Source organism: Ailuropoda melanoleuca, chromosome 6 (assembly GCF_002007445.2).
Source record: "Ailuropoda melanoleuca isolate Jingjing chromosome 6, ASM200744v2, whole genome shotgun sequence".
NCBI classification, from domain to species: Eukaryota; Metazoa; Chordata; class Mammalia; order Carnivora; family Ursidae; genus Ailuropoda; species Ailuropoda melanoleuca.
This window is the reverse complement of record NC_048223.1, coordinates 89,877,869-89,897,152: the sequence shown is the minus strand read 5'-3', so window position 1 is coordinate 89,897,152 and position 19,284 is coordinate 89,877,869. Positions and strand designations below refer to the sequence as shown.

Sequence of the window (19,284 nt, the reverse complement as noted above, 5' to 3'; positions counted from 1 at the left end):
TTTATCATTTCTGTATTACAGACCATAATATGTACCTGCTCATCATCTTAAGGGTAATTTTTAATCAGTGTCTGAACGATACATTTATGAAGTTAGCTGTAACTAAAAGTTGTTGATTTTTTTTTTTAAAGATTTTATTTCTTTATTTGACAGAGAGCCAGTGAGAGAGGGAACACAAGCAGGGGGAGTGGGAGAGGAAGAAGCAGGCTCCCAGCATAGGAGCCTGATGCGGACACGATCCAGGGACTCTGGGATCACGCCCTGAGCCGCAGGCAGACGCTTAACAACTGAGCCACCCAGGCGCCCCTAAAAGTTGTTGATTAATTGAACTTGTTTGTTATTGTCTGCTATTCCAAGTAAATCCTGTTTTTTCTGTGTATGTACTCACATATACACACGGTGAACACACATACATGCTCATACGTGTATACATATTTGAGTGAGGTGTTCTTAGGGTCTTTTAAAATGTTTTTCACTATTTTTTTTTTTAAGATTTTGTTTATTTGAGTGGGAGAAAGAGAAAAAGCATGAGTGGGGCAGGGAGGGACAAAGGGGTAGAGGGAGAAGTGGGCTCCCCGCTGAGCAGGGAACCCAGTGTGGGGCTTGGGCCCAGGACCCTGAGATCATGACCTGAGCCAAAGGCAGACACTGAACTGACTGAGGCACCCAGGCACCCCATGTTAATTTTTTAGCATGTATTTTTCTGTATGTGTTATGGTCAAGCTCTTTTTATTCATTTTGCAGCCAATTTTGTTAAACTTAGACTTTGGTTGGAATTTTTCTTGTTTCATTAAAGAGTAATTTACTAGGTTGTTAAACCTATTTAGATTTTTTTTTTAATAAGTATCAATAATTTATTGAATTCTTTATTTGCCTTTAAGTGAATTGCAGAGGGAGTGTTTCCTGAGCGGTGGGTCTTTGTTTTTCTACGTACAGTTAATACGCATCTCATGTGGCTATGCTCCATTACAGAACCATATGCTCCGTCTCAGTCTAGAGTGACCTTTCATTTCTGGGATCATAGGGCTTTTCTTGAACTTACTCTCGAAAGTCCCCAGTGGGCAGTAATCTCTGCTTATTATCTGGTTGCTCCCATGGCTGCAGCTTTCCCCCAGAGTTAGCTTTTGATCTTCAGTCTTGCAGAGCAGCAGTTCCTTTGTAGCTTTTGGAGAATACAAGATTATAAACAGATTCATTTGAAAGCCGTTTTTTCCCTAGAGGATAGTCGAGAACCGAAGAAATCTCTACTTTAGAGTCTAACAATATAATAATAATAATAATTAATGCAAAGTATGGAGGAAGGATAGGGCACAAAACTACCAGTTCTTTTGTTGTATATTTTGGTTAATACGTTTTTTAACTGATGATATCTTCTGAAAGGTACCACTTCTGGAGTATATGGAACTTAATCCTAATTTTTCCAAACCATTTTCCAACCATTTCCAGCCAATTTTGAATAACCATAGGTTGTTAGAAAAAAAATTTTTTAACATTGGAATCAATTGAGAAGTAAGAACAAATGCATTTGTTAAATATAAGTAATTGTTTGCCCTTTTGTCTTATTAAAGGTAAAAACTGCTTATAAATGTGCGTGTGTCTTACGAGATACCATAAATCCATACCTGCTGCGGAGAATGAAGTCAGATGTCAAAATGAGCCTTTCTTTGCCAGACAAAAATGAACAGGTCTGTAAATCCAGGAGTTACCAACCCATTCCTAATGCGTGGGTATACTTGTCTGTTTATTCTTCTTTTCACATGCAGAATTGGTGAGGCTAGGCCTGGTCACTGTGCTGCAGGGCAGCCAGTTTCTGTATACACCTGTATGTGACAGGTGAGCCTGCCGTGGCATCTGCCCTCAGCAGGACTCTTCCTCAGTCCACAGGCTTTGATCTCTCTCATTTTAACACACAGATTTCTGCAACTGCACTTTTGAACCTCTCATTTTCCTCAAGCCCCCAGCTCATTCATGCCACAAATCAGAGGCACCAGGCATGTTCCTGGGTGATAGCAAGGAACAGAGCAACTGCTTGCTATCCTGGAGCTCACCTTCATTCTTGAGGAAGGGAGACACTCATAGACACATACGTCACCCAGCAGGCAGCAGTGATGTGGAGGAAACCCCGAGCAGGGTCAGGGGGATGGGTCGTGTAGGGCCTGGATTTGGGGAAGTGGGCTTCTTATGAGGGATGGTGAGACGTCTCCTCTCTGATAAACAGACATTTGAACAGAGGCCTAAAGAAGGTAAAGGAAGCGTATCATCGGGTTTTTGGAAGAAGAGTGTTCCAGGTTGATGGAAATGGAAGGGTGTTGGTACCTCCAAGGACCAGCAAGGAGGCAGTGTGGCCTGCGGGCAGGAAGAAGAATGAGAGCACTTGGAGGGAGAAGTCAGTTAGCCAGCCAGGTCACCAGGGCCTGGTGGTCACGGTGAAGACTTCAGATTTTACTGTGAGTGAGGAGGCAGTTCACAAGGAGAGACTGAGCCAAGGAGCGATATCATCTGACTTAGGTTGTTAAAGGGGCATCCTTTTAAAGCCCGTCCTAGTGTTCTGTTATCTCAACAGATGACTGCACACTCTTTTCAACACCTAACAGTAAATACATTGTAGATTCTCAGTGTCGAAACTATAAAGCATCTTGGAGATCTGTCGCCAAGGCTGCTTTCATTCCTGCCTCTTCCCTCCCCCAAACTCATTTCCAAAGTCAGCCCTTGATCTTAGCATTCCCCTTACAGGTCTCCCTTTCCCACCGGTATCTCAGGCCACAGTGCTCTGTGCTGTTTCTAATTCCAAATCCATCAGTTGCTGTGCTATTTTATTTGTCCTTTTTCATGCTCTCGCTTCTTTGCTCCACATCCTCGTAAATTAGTGCAGCCAGTGTCTAACTGGTCTCCCAGCCGTTGGCACTCTCCACTCCAATCAGTATTGCACAGCGTTGCTGGCTTAAGTTTTTCCAAGGTTCATCTTCTTGCTGACTACCTTCATGTCCCTCTTTCCATCAAGAGTCCTGATTTAGCTTATTTGCACCAATTTATTTTCACTGTGGAATCCCGGAATGTCTCTTGTTTATAATCCATGTAGCAGCCCAGGCAAATGGCTTGGAAACACTTACTGTTTTCCAAACATGTGCCACTTGTCTTTCCATTTGCATGTGATGTTCCCTCTCCCTGAAGGTTTTTCCACCCCACGGTACCCACCTACCCACCCACCCCCTGGCAAACCCACACACGGAAGTTTTAAGATCCCACTAGGCTCTTGACTAGAACTCCTTGAGATTGGGACTTTGTCTTACCCACCTTAAAGTGCCATGTAACACCTAAAACAGTGATTTGCAGACACTAAGCTTCTGGTGAATAATCAGTTCAGTTAAACCTGTGCTTAACAGAGGAAAGGATTTTCTCTGTTGCCATTGTATTTAAAATACTGAAATACAAATTTAAGAAATCAGGGATTAGAAATACTCAGGTTCATATTTTCAAAAGATCACTCGGGCAGCATATGAAAGCATTGGAGGGGAAGAAAAAATGGAGGCAAAGTCATGAGTTAGACGGTCCTTCCAGAGTCCACAGAGGGGAGGATGGACCTGGGAGGGTGTGAGGCTGGCAGGTGCTTCCCAGGTTTCCTGTTTAGATGCTGGGATGGACCTACTGCCAGACCTTTCAGAAGGACAGAGCGTGGAGATAGTTGTGAGTTTCTTCAGGTCGTTTGGAGTGCCCATGGCACATCTGCCTCCCCAAAAGGCAGTTATAAATGGGTCTTGGGTTCTGAGGAGAGTTCTAGGCGGGGATGTCGTTGTGACCTCTGAGCAGGGAAGGTGTGAAGGTTATGAGCAGGGATGAGGTTGCCTGGGGTGCATGCATAGAACGAAAAGAGAGAAGCTGCAGTGTTGTGGAGACGGTATCAGGAAGGGCGAGCTGTGAGGACAGGAGGCCTAGGCAGAAAGGCAGGAGGAATCATTAGGCCTAGGGACTCGGTGTGGTTGGCTGCTAGGAAGTCATTAGTGAGCTCGTCCCACAGCACTTTCTCAGTGGACTTGCCCTCCAGGCTTGTGCTGGGATAGGAAGAGGCTGGAAGGTGAGGATGTGGGGATAGTGATACATAATCCTTATAAGGAGTTTTCCCCTTAAGTTTTTGGAGAGTCTAAGGTGGTGGAGCACTGTCCAGAGGAAGAGGAGAGGGTTTTTAGATCTGGTGTGAAGGTCAGAGTGTTGCCCCAGTTCCCAAACAGGGAGCTAGCTGTTCCCCCGAAAATAAAGAAAACAAAGTGAGGTGGATAAAGTAGATAAATTATAGGGGGTGAAAATTAGGGAATCATGACTGATAGCTTTGGTTTCTGTTTTTGATGTTTTGTCCGTTTGTTTTTTTGTTTTTTTTTTTTTTTTTAAGATTTTTATTTATTTGAGACAGTGTGAGAGCGAGCGCACGGCGGTGGGGTGGGGGGCAGGGGTAGGGGCAGAGGGAGAGGGAGAAGCAGACTCCCACTGAGCAGGGAGCCTGATACAGGGCTCGATCCCAGGATCCTGGGATCATGACCTGAGCTGAAGGCAGGCATTTAACCTTCTGAGCCACTAGGTGTCCCATTTGATTTTTTTAAAGTAGATATTGAATCAAAGGTGAGTAAGTCGGTGGGTGGCTTGGGGAGAATGAGGAGTATAGGAGGAATGTCTAGAGAATTCCCCTGGAGACCAGGAGCAAGACACTGCCCACATGGGTGAGGTTCTCCAGCAGTGCTCAGCACTTAGCATAAAGGAGTAGAGAAGGCAGGTGTTTAAGTCAGTCTTCATTTGGAAGTTTACAAGGCAGAGTAGTGGGTGGCAAAGGTGTAGCTGCAGGAAAATGTCTTGGGTGGATGACTAGCCAAGGAATAGAGTGGACATGAAGAAAGAGAGGAGGATTGAGAGGCAGACAGTCAAGGAACATTCTGGCATGGAGTAACAGGCACAGTTGGGCTGGGAGGATGGACAGGTCTGGTAAACTTGTGGGCCTGTGCTTTGACCTCCAGGAAAGGGGGCAAGTCGAGGGAGGGTAGGGTCCCTGGTCAGGAGTGCTGAAGTGAAGTGTGGGTGAGGGGCATGGACAGTGAGACAGTCTGAGCACTTGGAGGCTAGGATGGAGGAGGGCTTGTGTACCTGGTCCTGAGCTTTGTTGTGGGAAGGAAGCCGACCTTCAGGGACTGTTGGGTTAGTGGGTGGGGACCAGGAGGTGGATGGATGACAGAAGTGGAGGGGCTGATGAGAAGGGGTGACTGTGTCTTTGTTTAGCTCTGAGATGGGGCACCATTTTGGCTTTTTAAAATGAGAGGTACATTGTTAAAATTGTATACGTTGCACTTTTTTGATTAGAAAACTTTGTTGATATTTTAATTATTTTATTGTATTTTATTTTTTTCTCCTCCATAGGTCTTATTTTGCCGTCTTACAGAGGAGCAGCATAGAGTCTACCAAAATTTTATCGATTCCAAAGAAGTTTACAGAATTCTCAATGGAGATATGCAGGTCAGAAGTGAATTGTAGAGCAGGGAAGAGGGGGTGGAAAGGAAGCTGGTACTAGTCAGGTTTCACGGTTACCTCTTGGAAAAACTTGGGTGTGAACCATCACTTAATTCAGAGCCCTTCCAGAAGTAAGAGAGCGTGCAGTTACATTTGAGCATGCTTCCTTTTGTCTGTATTGCAGCATGGTTACCCTTGAACCCCACATCATGTGGTCTAGCAGAAGAGTAGTGCTAGACACAGGGTCTGTAGCAGTGAGTCCTGCAGGGATGTCTGGTCCTACTCAGAACACAGGGAAGTGGTCCCAGACTGCTGGGGTTAGTAGGGGCATGAAGGAAGAATTATTATAAATGTTTGTGTAAGTAATAACATTTTAGTTATTGGCAATACTCAGCAATAGATGTTGGTAAAGGTCTGTTCAATAAGCACATGTAGTGGGTTTATAATCAGCATATACTTTGAAGCTCTATATGAACTATTCAATTTCTTTGTGCTTCAGGGTCCTAAAGTATACATTGTGTTTTATTTAGTAGACACATAAAACTTCCTTATTCTTGGGTCTGTCCTCATGGGAGGTATGACTGAGTAGCGAGTACCTTCCTCTCCGAAGCACACTTCCCTGCTTAGACACAGAGGCTGATAAAGAGATGAGTGCGAGTGGCATGGCTGCCTGTGTCCCATCATGTCTGCAGGCTTTTTCTTCCAGAGGAAGTCATTTCAGTTCTTTGGCCGCGGCTCACCGTTTCTCTTATTTCATCTATCATTGGCCTCGATGAGAGGTTCTTAAATCATTCACGTTTGTTCATCTCTCCTAAATCTGCCCTTATCTTCATGTGCCTCCAAGTTATGAAGCCTTAGGTGGTCCAGATTAGCACTGACCTGTAGATACAGAATGTAAGCCGCATGTGTGATTTTAAATTGTCCTAACAGTCACATTAAAAAAGGTAAAGAGAAAAGCAGGTGAAGTCAATTTTGGTAATGAATTTTATTTAACCTGACCTAAAATGTCATTTTAATATGTAATAAAAAATTTTAAATTTTTCATGAGATATTTTACCTTTTTTTTTTTTAAAACTGTGTCTCCAAAACTGGATATTTTACATTTGCAGAGCATTTCAATTTAGATTAGCCTTCTGTGGCCACTGTGTTGGAAGCACAGATCTAGAAGCAGACAGAGGAGTTACAGATGACTCTTTGGGGGAGTTCTGAAATATTCCTGATTTGTTCAGATTTTTTATTATTTGTTTAACTGTTGTTTGCTAGTTAGAACTACCGTACTCTTTGATTATTGGCTTAACTTAAGGTTTATCTTTCTCTCCTTGAGCTTTTGTACTCATGAGCTTGATTTGAGTCACACTTGGAAAGCTGTGAAGGATGCCCCCCTGCTGGGGCCTGGAGGATAGGCACTCCTGTCTCCTATGCCCTTCTGCTGCGTGAACCACCCCCATACCTTCCCCATTTGTGTATTTCCCATGCAGATATGTTTTCTGATATTCTAATGTACAAGTAGATGGAACTTCAACCTCTGACTCATATATTAAACTACAGAACCTTTAATAAGGGGTACTTAGTGTAGTATTGAATGCATTTGCTAAGTCATCTGCCTGATGTCTCCAAATTTAGATGGGCATGACTTTTTTTTTTCCCCCACAAAAAAGAGGAGTCATTTTTTTATATGCTGTGAATTACACACCTTTTTTTCTAGTGAGAGAAAATAAATCATCAGCAATCAAATATGACCAATGGATGTTCGGTCCAGTAGAATGTTTTTGTTTTTAGAGAACTTGCCAAGAAAGGATGATGAATGAAGGTTGATTTCTTCTAGCTCCTCATATGCCGTGAATAGGGAGGAAGCTAAGACGCTGGTGAAGAATTACTTTTTTTTTTTAAGATTTTAAAAAATACTAATTTATTTTAGAGAGAGAGCGGGCAGGTGGGTGGGGGGAGCAGAAGGAGAGGAACAAGCTGACTCCGTGCTGAGTGCAGAGCCCATTGTGGGGCTTGTTCCCATGACCCTGAGATCATGACGTGAGCCTAAATCAGGAGTGGATGCTCAACCGACTGAGCCTCCCAGGTGCCCCAAGAATTACTTTTTAATCTGTGTTACATATCGAATAGCATCCTTCCCTTCCTTCCCAAGTGAATGTTACTTTACATGGTATAATCCGAATGCGCATAATTCTTTTATACCATAGATTTTCTCTGGCCTTGTAGCCCTAAGAAAAATCTGCAACCACCCTGATCTCTTTTCTGGAGGCCCAAAGAATCCTAAAGACATTCCAGACGGTGAACTAGAAGAAGATCAGTTTGGATACTGGAAACGTTCTGGGAAAATGATAGTAGTTGAGTCCCTGTTGAAAATATGGCACAAGCAGGGTCAACGAGTATTGCTGTTTTCTCAATCAAGACAAGTGAGTATACGGACCTCATATAAGAAACAATTTGGTTAAAACTTACAACCAGTTATTAAGAAAATGGGATATAATCTTAAAATAATGATTCTAAAAGCCAATTCACCTGCTGATACTGAGGTGGCAGCCTATAAATCTCTTTGGGGGCTTGGATCTTTCTCTAGAGTTGGTGCCCAGAAGTTGGGTTTTTAAAAAGGTTAATCATGTGATTCTAGGGTGTGAGCAAGTTTGGGTCTGAACTCAGATAGATGCCCTGTAAGAATTAACCGTAGGAAAATACCAAAAATACTCTCGTAGTAGTTACATTTATCTGCCTCAAAGCAAGAAGCCCCTTTTAATTGAAGCCTGTTGGGGAACGTGTGACTGTTTAGACAAATGTGGACCTCACTGGAGGTGTGTATTTGATTTTTAAACTCTTATCCCCTACCCCCCTCCCAAACAGATGTTGGATATACTTGAAGTATTCCTTAGAGCTCAAAAGTATTCTTACCTCAAGATGGATGGTACCACTGCAATAGCTTCAAGACAGCCGCTGATTACAAGATACAACGAGGTAACAAGTGAATTTAACAGTAAAGCCAAGTAGTGCTGCTCTGTGCAGAGGAAGGAAGGAAGAACAGCCTCACCGCCTGAGCCCTGCTTACATGGGGGATGGGCAGTAGGTAGAGGGAGACTTTCCGCTTCTAACTCTGGGCATTCCTGGATTCTGTACATGTGTGTGCATGTGTGTAAATGAAGAATGTGTGTTCCTTCTTGAAAAGCCAACTCTGAGAGATTGCCTGTATAATTGGTATTAAAAACAGGAGCTGTGAGATGGCATCCTGACTGACCAGCGGTCTCTAGGACATCACCCATCTTGGTATTGGGAAGAGTTTCCATGTGTAGAATATGTGAAGAGAGAGGTGAAGAGCTGTAGCTAGTCTTAAATGTACATACTAAATGTGTGTCTTACTCTAGGACACATCCATATTTGTGTTTCTTCTGACCACTCGGGTGGGTGGCATAGGAGTCAACCTGACGGGGGCAAACAGAGTCATCATCTATGATCCTGACTGGAACCCAAGCACAGACACGCAGGTAAAGGAGTGTGCAAGTGACATACGGTTGAGTGGCTGGCCCTTGGGAGGGGTCTTTGCTGCCCCTGTCAGCTTCCTCATGGAGCTCCCATCTTGGTTGCTGCCTCGTTCTCGGCTTGGAGGAAGACACCGTCTAGCCTCACAGACAGGAAGAGTCGTCAGCAGTTTTATCTGTAGCATTCATCGCTACATCTGGGGGACAGAGAGAGAGTGCAGTTACAAACACACGTTTTTCAGATAGAGGTGGCTCAATCTATCTTTTTCACCTGCCTGTTTATCTTCCTTAATGGGCCTGAGGTGTATTTAGTGTCATTAGCCAGAATTTTGGCTTTGGCAGGGGGAGGAAGCAGCGGCTCTCTCTGTTTCTTTTAGTGAGCCCTAGTCATCGGGAAGGGCGCTTGTTGAAATGCATCCCTCTGCCGTAGGCCCGGGAGCGAGCATGGAGGATAGGCCAGAAGAAACAAGTGACGGTGTACCGGCTGCTGACTGCGGGCACCATTGAAGAAAAGATTTTCCACCGGTCAGTACCGATGGCGGCCTCTGCGACCGGAGACTGCTGGCCCAGCAGCAGCGTGTGCAGGATGTAGCGATAGAAGTACGCCGCCAGGGTTGAGCTGGGAATTTCTTAAATGTATTGCTTTAAAAAAGTGTTTTTATCTTAGAGCAATAGTTCCTGTAACTTAAAGGATATGTGTGGGGGGGTTGTTATTCCCATTTTTGTATTCTTTTCTTTCTTATTAAAGTAAGCTTAGATGGCTTATTGGAATTTTTAAAAAAATGTCTGAACTTGATCAATTTTCCACCTTATTAAACATCAGGGACTGCTTATGTGTAAACTTTATCTTAATTGTTATTTAAGCGGAGTGTATGTATCTACTATAGTGTACCACTTTTTTTTTAGAATAATTTTAAGAAGTGACAATGTTGAGGGGCGCCTGGGTGGCACAGCGGTTAAGCGTCTGCCTTCGGCTCAGGGCGTGATCCCGGCGTTATGGGATCGAGCCCCACGTCAGGCTCCTCTGCTATGAGCCTGCTTCTTCCTCTCCCCACTCCCCCTGCTTGTGTTCCCTCTATCGCTGGCTGTCTCTATCTCTGTCAAATAAATAAAATCTTTAAAAAAAAAAAAAAAGAAGTGACAATGTTGAAATACATACTAGAATTTTCACACACCATGCAGCTGTGATCAGTGTGGGTAGCCTCGTGGTCTTTGGCTTAAATGCCCCTGAGGGAGAAGTTGACCAGGACACCTGTTTCTTTTTCCATCTGTGTACAACGAGTAGGAGTTAGGGTCCCTTTAACAGTGGAGTGGAGATACTGCCACCTTCTCCCCCTCCTCTGCCGAAGACTTTATTCTTGAACCGCACCCCAGCTTTTAAAGGGAGGCTCCCTGCTTTCCGTGCACTGGGCCACTCCCAGATAGATATGTGTTCTTCAAGGCCGTATTCTGAGAGGGCAAGAGACGAGCTGTGTCCTATGAAGGAGAGCTTCCTCTTAGACATGCTTTAGCCTCGGGGCGGTGGGGGCAGGACTGCTTTGTGGGGCCTGGGCAGGAGTGACGATGGTGTGGAGCTTCAGCATAGAGTGTGAAGCAGCAGGTGGAAGGTGGAGGAGAGGGCTCCCAGGGAAAGCTTTGCAAAGGCCATGTAAGAGAGTTTCCTGAATCCCATCACAGAAGGGTCCTGAGGAGGGCAGGGCGGGGGCCCTTGGTCCAGGAGCCCGGAAGCTGACTCCTTCCAGCTCAGAGAGACTGTGAGTCACATGATTGTATGTAGAAAGGTGATCCCTGACATGTGATGAATCTTGGAGATTGAAAAAAGCTCACTGGGTATGAATAATAAGATACTCTTTGTAATTTAAATTCTGTCAAGCATGGGAGACCACCTGATATTTTACGTACTTTCTGAATTGTAATTTTCCAAGGCAAAAAGCTTGGGTATGATGTAGACATTTGTTGCGCTACAGTTATCGTATCTCTCATATTGTTTTATAACTAGGATTTTGAGGTACAGCTAAACATTGTTTTATACCAGTTTAATTTTTATCTTTTTAGACAAATTTTCAAGCAGTTTCTGACAAACAGAGTGCTGAAAGATCCGAAGCAAAGGCGATTTTTCAAGTCCAACGATCTTTATGAGCTGTTCACTCTGACGAGTCCTGACGCATCCCAGAGCACTGAAACAAGTGCTATTTTTGCAGGTATTACATAAAATAATTTCACTTAAAATAATAAAGTACAGAAGAATTATGTCATTTAACTTGAGCGTGTTTTTCCCCTTCGCAGGAACTGGCTCAGAAGTTCAGGCTCCCAAACTCCATTTGAAAAGAAAACTTCCGCCGGCCTGTGGAACAGACCATAATGTTCCAATATGCAAAAAGTTCCCTGATTCTAATGCAGCCACAAACGAGGCCACATCATCTGAAGAGAAGTCTGCAGCTACAGAAGCTGAAGTAAATGCAGTGACTTCTGATCCAGGCGATCCTTTGAAAGATGCCCCCCAAACACCTTGGAGTCTACCTGGCAGTGACGGACCAGGAGAAGAGGCGAGCACGGTGTCTGGACTAGAAGAGTCGTCTGTGATTAGTGGACGTGGGGATTGTTCGGATTCTCTGACAATCAGCAGAATGGATGGGCTCTCTAGTGAGGAAAGCGTCAATGAAAAGCAAGGTCTTTGCGACAGAAGAGAAAGCTGCCAGGCTCAAACAGAGCCTCTTTGGGAGAATAAGCAAATGGAAAGTAATTTTTCTAAGCACAAGTCAAAAACGAAACATAGTGCGCCAGAAGAGCCCCTAGAGCAGCATCGGAGGCCGACGTGGAAGCCGAAGAGCTCCAAGCATCGCAGAGATGCCAAGTTTGAAGGCACTCGAATTCCACACCTTGTGAAGAAAAGGCGGTACCAGAAGCAGGACAGTGAAAACGAGAACGAGGCTGTCGAGCAGAGCAATGACGATTATGTCTTGGAAAAGCTTTTCAAAAAGTCAGGTAATCTTTTTTGTTGATTTTGGCACAGGTGTGCTAGGAACAGAAGAGGAATAGTGGCAGCCTTGACTCACAGGGCAGAGGGGGCTCTCAACTGGAAGTGTCTTTTCTTCCAAAATTCAGATTTGAAACATACGGACGTTTTGAAAATCGCATTCACCTCTCTTTTCTGAAGACCTAGAGGAATTTGAAACTCTGGGAAGCACTAGTACTTGACTTACAAGCATGCACAGGAGGGGTGCAGTGCGCAGTAGGTTTGTACTACCTGAACGGTGGGCGGAAGTTTCTGTACGTACTGTATTTACCCGATTTCCAACCACAGGAGATTAAAGTAACCGCCATGGGGGCGCAGGCAGGGGCAGGCCGGGGCATGCACTCTGGAAGTAGGAGGGCTGATGACTTGCATTAAGGGAGAAAACTTAGGAAAGCAGACTCAACAGTTGCTCAGAACCAGGGAGCACAGACAGTACTGCACGGCTTCGTCATCCCGGGGGTGCTGTCTTGTTCAGGCCTTGGTGGTCACTGTGTTCACCGTGTGATGGCCCCGAGTTACCAGAGATCGCCGTGGTTCTCGGTGTGGGAAGGCCAGGTGTCTGTAGGGCATTTCAGAAAGAAACATCTGGGCCTGATACTTTTTTGTAAGGTAGTTTATTGGTAACTTTCTATTTTTTTCTACAGTTCCTGGTCATTTTCCTAGGAAATGATCTCTTTTGTCTAGTTTTCAAGTTTATTTGCACAGAAGCATTGAAAATATTCTTGTAATAATTTTGTAAAAATTTGTTTCTGTTTCAAGATAATTTCTCCCTTGTCATTTCTAGTTTTGTATATTTCCTCCACCCCTTTTTTGGTCAGGTTAAGCTAGTGGTTTGTCTGTTTTGTGTTTGAAAAAAAAAAAAGCCAGCATTTTAATTTATTAATTAGATCTATGGTTATTCTCTACCTCTTTTATCTTTATTACTTTCTTCCTTGTGCTTTTGTTTTTTGTTGTGTTTTGGTGAGGTTTTTTTTGGCTTAATTTTTATAAGACTTTTTTTGGCTTATAATTTTTATTGACTTGGAAATTTAATTTGTTTTTATTCTTTCATTTCTATTGATATATAAATATTTAAGGCTGTGAATTTTCCACCGATAACTGCATTAAATTCTGATAAGTAGCATTTTCATGATCATTACTTTTTAAAAATTCTGGAATTCTGGTTTATATTTTTATATTTTTCCCTTCAATAAAGAATTGATTAATAGACGGTGTTAAAATTTTCCAGATAGCAGGGATGTTGAAGTTGTGGTGACAAAGGCATTACGCTTCAATTATTCTAAAACGGGTAGTTAATGGTCCCTGCCTTGTAGAGTAGTGATGAAGGTGCGTGGCAATGGCATTTATCAAGTTCTTGGGTCATGATAGTCACCTTGGCAAATAGCTGAAAGCGTTCATTATTTTTTCTCTACCCACAACATACTAGACTATAGAGAAGAAAAAATGTGATGGGGTACAAACTGAAATAATATGTCACTGTTTCCTTTGCTCTTGCTAGTCGGTGTGCACAGTGTCATGAAACACGATGCCATCATGGATGGAGCCAATCCAGATTATGTGCTGGTAGAGGCAGAGGCCAACCGGGTCGCCCAGGATGCCCTGAAAGCCCTGAGGCTCTCTCGTCAGCGGTGTCTGGGAGCATCGTCTGGTGTTCCCACCTGGACAGGCCACCGGGGGATTTCTGGTGCACCAGCAGGAGTAAAGTAAGAGATGACTGTTCCGCCATGTGTGTGAGGAGGCCAGACCGTCTAGGCTGGGAATCAAGCCAGGGCAGGCGTGGTAGAAAATCTCTCAGGGAGGGATTGGGTCAGCCAGATTTGCAGGACTTGGGGAAAGACATATAATCTTATGTTCTTCCCTGCATAGTCCTCTGCTCTCCAAAGCTGAGCTGTCAGGGGAAGGAGACATGATCTGTTTTGTTAACATGATCTGTTAAGAGATGACATTAAAAATAAAAGATACAGAATAGCGATTACACTTCAATGACATGATCAGCCGGTGATCAGCCATCAGTAACTACTGAGCTATTTGGTATACCCGTTTAGAATAATCTTCCTAGCTAGAATTTGAGGAAAGTTTCCGTCGTATGTTGAACAAGATATCGAGTGGTTCTTAATTGAGATGCAGCAGTTATTTCCTAGGCGAGTAAAGCGAAAAATCGAAGGGGATGAGCTCATTGCTATGAGGAATAACCTTGCAGAAGAAAACTTTTCCAGGAAAAGATGAAGTTGTTGAAAGGGCATTTTCATCTCTAAGTCACAAAGGAAACATTTTATCGACTGTGATTCTTTTCCTTATTTAGGAGTAGATTTGGTCAGAAAAGGAATTCCAACTTCTCTGTGCAGCATCCTTCCTCAGCATCTTCAAAGGAGAAATGCCAGGTAATATAATAGCCTGGCTGCTTTTCATGTCTGAGATTTATGTGATTGAATTGCCATGAAAACTTAACCTGATTCAGATGTGAGGAAGAACACTGGCGTCATGACACTTAGTATTTGTGTTGTGGACTCTGATTAATGAAGCACTTTCATTTGAAGCTAAAAGGACCAGCCAACTTTGTAAAAGACAAAGTCTTTTAAACTCCAATCTATGGCAGAATCTCTGCCTTAGAAAGTTAACACAGGGGATAGGTGATGTGTGAGTTGCTGCCCATGCAACCTGCTCCATCCAGACGCAAAGTACCAGCTCCAGAGAGCACTGCCCTCTAAAATGAAGGTTGAGAAAACTGCCTCGACTGTTGAGTGTAATTTACTAGCTGCTGGAGCCTTGTGCCTGCCTCTTCCTGTCCTGTAACCCCCCGGACGCCGTGAGTGCTTCACTGAGTAAAGACTAGACCAAACTCTATCATTCAGTGCTCTCTCTTTGGTCTTTACTGATCAAAGGTTAGGTTGCTGATAAAAGTTGAAGACTCCCAAGTTCAGACTCCTATTTTAGATTAATATGAACACATTTGGAATAGAGAACTTTTTCTGACTTCCATGTTACGTTCTTTTAGCAGTAGGAATGTAAAAAAATGTTAGATTTGTGTTGCTGTTTTAGGGCAACTCACATGAGACATAAAGTGGAAAAGAGTCCAAAGATTTAAAAGTGAAGAGAAGGAAGCACATCGTTCCTTTTCCCACGGTGCCTAGATCGGGTGGATTTGGGGGGAAGAACAGGAGAAACCTGCAGAGCCCACGCCTCCTGGAACCGGCTTTCCTGCCAAGAGGAGGCTTGTTGCCCCACCCTCCCCTTCCTTCTCTTACCACACAGAATGGTGATGAAGTGAAGAGTGTAGTTTGGGGGATTTCGGTTTTTTCAGAAATGTTCTTTAATGGTGGGTGGATTTCAGTGCTTGACTTGCCCCCTCTCCCTTTTTATTCGACACTGTCTCATTCTTCCCTGTCAGCCTCATTGCCTTGGTCTCGGGTGTTCGTTTATGGCTCCTCAGGGCCTTTGGGGATATAGTGGGAGCATGAACTAGAAGCTGGTGTTTCACTGCAGGGGTCTTCTTTCTTCAGGACAGTGTCACGAGAAAGGATGGAAAGGATAATGCTTCTGAGCACTTCAGTGGAAAAGTGGAAGATGCAGAGTCTTCACCGGGGGCCCTGTCTTCGTCTTCACTGTTGGCTAAAATGAGAGCTAGGAACCACCTGATTCTGCCAGAGCGGCTGGAAAGTGAAATTGCGCACCCAGAGGCATCTGCTCCGCTGTCCTCCACCACGGAACACGATGACCTGCTGGTGGAAATGAGAAACTTCGTGGCTTTTCAGGCCCGTGTGGACGGCCAGGCCAGCACTGGCGAGATACTGCAGGAGTTCGAATCCAAGTTATCAGCCTCCCAGTCTTGTGTCTTTCGAGAACTGTTGCGAAATCTTTGCACTTTTCATAGAACTTCTAGTGGTGAAGGAATTTGGAAACTTAAGCCAGAATACTGCTGATCAACATTACTTTTTAAACTATCAATTTCCTAATGGAAATTTCTGATTATTAATCTTATGATTAATAATCATGTTCCTCAACAGATGTTGGCTGCATTTGATGTTTACTTTGAATGATATCTACCTCATCATTTAAAACTTCAAGGAAGAAGAAATTCATCTGTAAAACTTAAAAGTTTTAAAAATACTTGGGTTGATTTTTTTATTTTGGCACTATGAATTATGTTACAAAATCAGAGACCTAACTCCTTGGATCACATTTGTTCCTTTCCCCAAAAGATGCTGTCAGGGAGCACGTTACTGCTCAGTTAGGTGTTTGTAGACTAGAAATCTCAAGAACTGTTTTTTTTTTTTTTTTAAAGATTTTATTTATTTATTCGACAGAGATAGAGACAGCCAGAGAGAGAGGGAACACAAGCAGGGGTAGTGGGAGAGGAAGAAGCAGGCTCATAGCTGAAGAGCCTGATGTGGGGCTCGATCCCAGAACGCCGGGATCACGCCCTGAGCCGAAGGCAGACGCTTAACCGCTGTGCCACCCAGGCGCCCCTCAAGAACTGTTTTTATTGGTGCTAAAAACATGTCTTATATTCAGTCAGACCTGTTCAATAAATTAGTTCACCAGTATCTGATAACATATTTATTTTTGGTGCATAGCTTTTAAACGTTTAAATTTATCATATGACACCCATAAAAAATGAGACTTACTGTCTTTTGAATATATTAATTGCCTTTAAACAATCTTCCTTTTAAGGTACTGTAAATCGGCAGGTGTTTTTGTTAGTAAAGCATGAAATAGCTTGGTAATGAATGATGAGACCTGTACTTGCAGAAGGTTGTAGTGTTCTCAGCTTATATTGGCTTAACTTTAAGCAGAGGGCATCTTTTCCCCCCTATGGGGACTGTTGGTTTTAGGAAAATAAAATATATTATCTTAAAAAAATACGCAAATCTTAGAACCAAAAGTGAGTACAAATAAAACAACCAACACACATACGCATACGAACATCACTCCAGACCACAGCCGATACGCCATGATTACCGTGTTGTGACCACCGTTGCGGCCCGCTCTCTCTGCTTATGTGCTGGGAGGTGACTGAGCATTTTTTACTTTTATTTATTATTTGCTTTTCTAAGGAGGCGGATTACTCTGTATTGGGCATCATTGTTCTCCTTATGTATTATCTTCTGTCCAGTTGTTTTCACCTCTCTTTGTCCTTTGCATTCCCTGTGACTGTCCTGTTCTAGATATTCGGTGTTCAGCTGTTTTCTGGCTGTTGTTGATGTATTTATAGTTCTGTGATGGTGGTGTTTTGATCCTCAGTTTATTTTCTTAGCTTTGTTTTTCTTGTTTCCCTCTCTTTGTTGTTTTATCATCTCAGCTCTGAAGTCTTGTTTTCTTAAATTCATTACATTGCTTAAATTTCTTCTAGAGCTGTCATAGTGCGGTTTGTTTCTTGTTTGTTCTCTGTGGCATGCTGTTTTTCCTCTCTGCTTCTTCTGGATCATGCTTGTCTTCTTCCCATGCCGTTTCTTTACATCTCGCTTATGTTTCAGGTGAGCAGCTCTGTCCATATCTGTATGTTCTTCCCTGTGACCCAGAGAGAAGGGATTTGGGTTTGGGGGTTGGGAAGAGCCTCTGCTGGGCACCATGCAGCTCTGGTTGGAGGATTTGTGTTTTACCCCTCCGTTCGGAGATTTTGTTAAATAGCTCGGGCCAAAGAATCCCTCCCTGTAGGCAGGAAATGTCATGGACTCATGATTCCCACCAGGATTTTCTGCTGCTTTTTTTTTTTTTTTTGAATTCTGGCTTATTCATTTTTTAGAGTCATTTATATATTAGAGGAAGAAGATTTTCTTATTTTCTTCAGTCCGCTATCATTATCTAAAAGTCATAGAAGGGATTTTTAAACAGCTCAATAAATCCTAAACTTGAGGATTTGGCTCAGAAGGGAGTCAAAACTCATGACTGTTTTGTTTCTGGGAAGTTCTGTTTTTATTTTTATTTTTGTAATCATTAGCCTGTAAGAAAATTGCTTCCCCCTTATTCTCAGATTGAATGCAGTTCATTATCTCTTTCTTTCTGAAATCTGAACTCTACTGAGAGAAGTTTTGTTTGTTTTTTTTTAAAAGATTTTATTTATTTATTTGAGAGAGAGCATGAGCAGGGGAGAGGGAGAAGCAGACTCCCCACTGAGCAAGGAGCCCCATGCAGGGCTCGATCCCAGGGTCCTGGGACCATGACCTGAGCCAAAGGCAGGTGCATAACCGACTGAGCCACCCACGTACCCCAAGAGTGAGAGAAGTTGTAGCCTTCTCATCACGTAGAAAATGCCATCAAAGGTTATGCTGCAGTATAAGCAGGGTGGTCCTCACTCTTGTTCTTGTCTCAGCTCTGTCACCGGCAAGCTGGGACCTTGGGCAGGTCGCTGTCCTGCCTATGTCTCAGTGTGGACATCTATAAACATTGTCATCATGCCTCCCAGGTGGAGAGGCTTAAAGGAAGATATCTAAGTGTAATGTTTTTAACAATAGAGAGTAACTTACTCGTTTAGATAGAATCTACTTTTTGGAACTTTAAAAGCTTTGTACAATGTAGACCGATTTAACGTATTTAATGTGTTATATTGGTATCAAGCAACAATAAAGGATTTTAAAATTTTGTGAAGTTTTAAAACTTCCTTAGTTCATACATGAATATACTATCACCGTTTAAAAAATTGCAGGCAGTTATTGTCTCCTCACTGTTTTTACTCCTATTCCAGAGATGAGGACTATAGTTAGTGTGTATTCATTCTTCTGGGCTGTTTTCCACGGATTTGCAAATACATGTGGCAGAGATTGCTACTCTCATGTGCGTTTCCCCCTTCTTCCTGTACTGACGAGTTTTCCCGGACGCCTGGCTGCTCCGCTGAAGACTTGGCTTCCCCGCCTCCCTTATAGTTAATTGTGGCCTCATGACTGGGCAGTTGAATGCGAGTGGAACTTCCAGACTGGGCCCTTAAATAAGGGATTGGTGTATACTCCTCTTGTTGCCTGAGATTCCAGGGGGTGGGGGTGACATGGGAGCTGCAGAAGTTGTGTGTTGAGGCTGGAGAAGCTGGCCTGTCAGCCTTGAACTGCTTTCCTTCTACCTGTTACTTAAGAGCAAAATAAATTCCTGACTTGCTTAAACCACTGTCTTTTGGAGTCTCCTTTTACAGAACTAGCTTTGTTTTACAGGTGTGATTTAACGTAGGTGGGATTATCTCATCCTTACTGTATTGCAGCTAGCTTTTCATTTAATGTTACATGCAAGACATCTTTTCATCCCTGAAGTTATAGCTCGACCTTCCTGGAACTGCTAGATTAAAAATGACATAGAGTTTTAAAAATTTTTTTA

At 43.3% G+C, this 19,284-nt stretch overlaps 1 protein-coding gene across 3 annotated transcripts in view; it reads left to right on the top strand.

Moving 5' to 3' along the window:
- Positions 1-19,076, top strand: part of ERCC6 (ERCC excision repair 6, chromatin remodeling factor) — a 72,807-nt gene extending 53,731 nt beyond the window's left edge. For all 3 annotated transcript variants that reach the window (XM_002927115.4, XM_019807866.2, XM_019807868.2), the window contains 11 exons: positions 1,569-1,685; positions 5,398-5,493; positions 7,683-7,898; positions 8,341-8,451; positions 8,856-8,975; positions 9,400-9,494; positions 11,025-11,170; positions 11,256-11,954; positions 13,484-13,688; positions 14,288-14,366; positions 15,486-19,076. In XM_002927115.4, coding sequence (XP_002927161.1) covers positions 1,569-1,685; positions 5,398-5,493; positions 7,683-7,898; positions 8,341-8,451; positions 8,856-8,975; positions 9,400-9,494; positions 11,025-11,170; positions 11,256-11,954; positions 13,484-13,688; positions 14,288-14,366; positions 15,486-15,905 — 2,304 coding nt within the window. In that variant the 3' untranslated portion in view covers positions 15,906-19,076. The remainder of the gene's footprint in view (positions 1-1,568; positions 1,686-5,397; positions 5,494-7,682; positions 7,899-8,340; positions 8,452-8,855; positions 8,976-9,399; positions 9,495-11,024; positions 11,171-11,255; positions 11,955-13,483; positions 13,689-14,287; positions 14,367-15,485) is intronic.
- Positions 19,077-19,284: the final 208 nt, after the last annotated feature.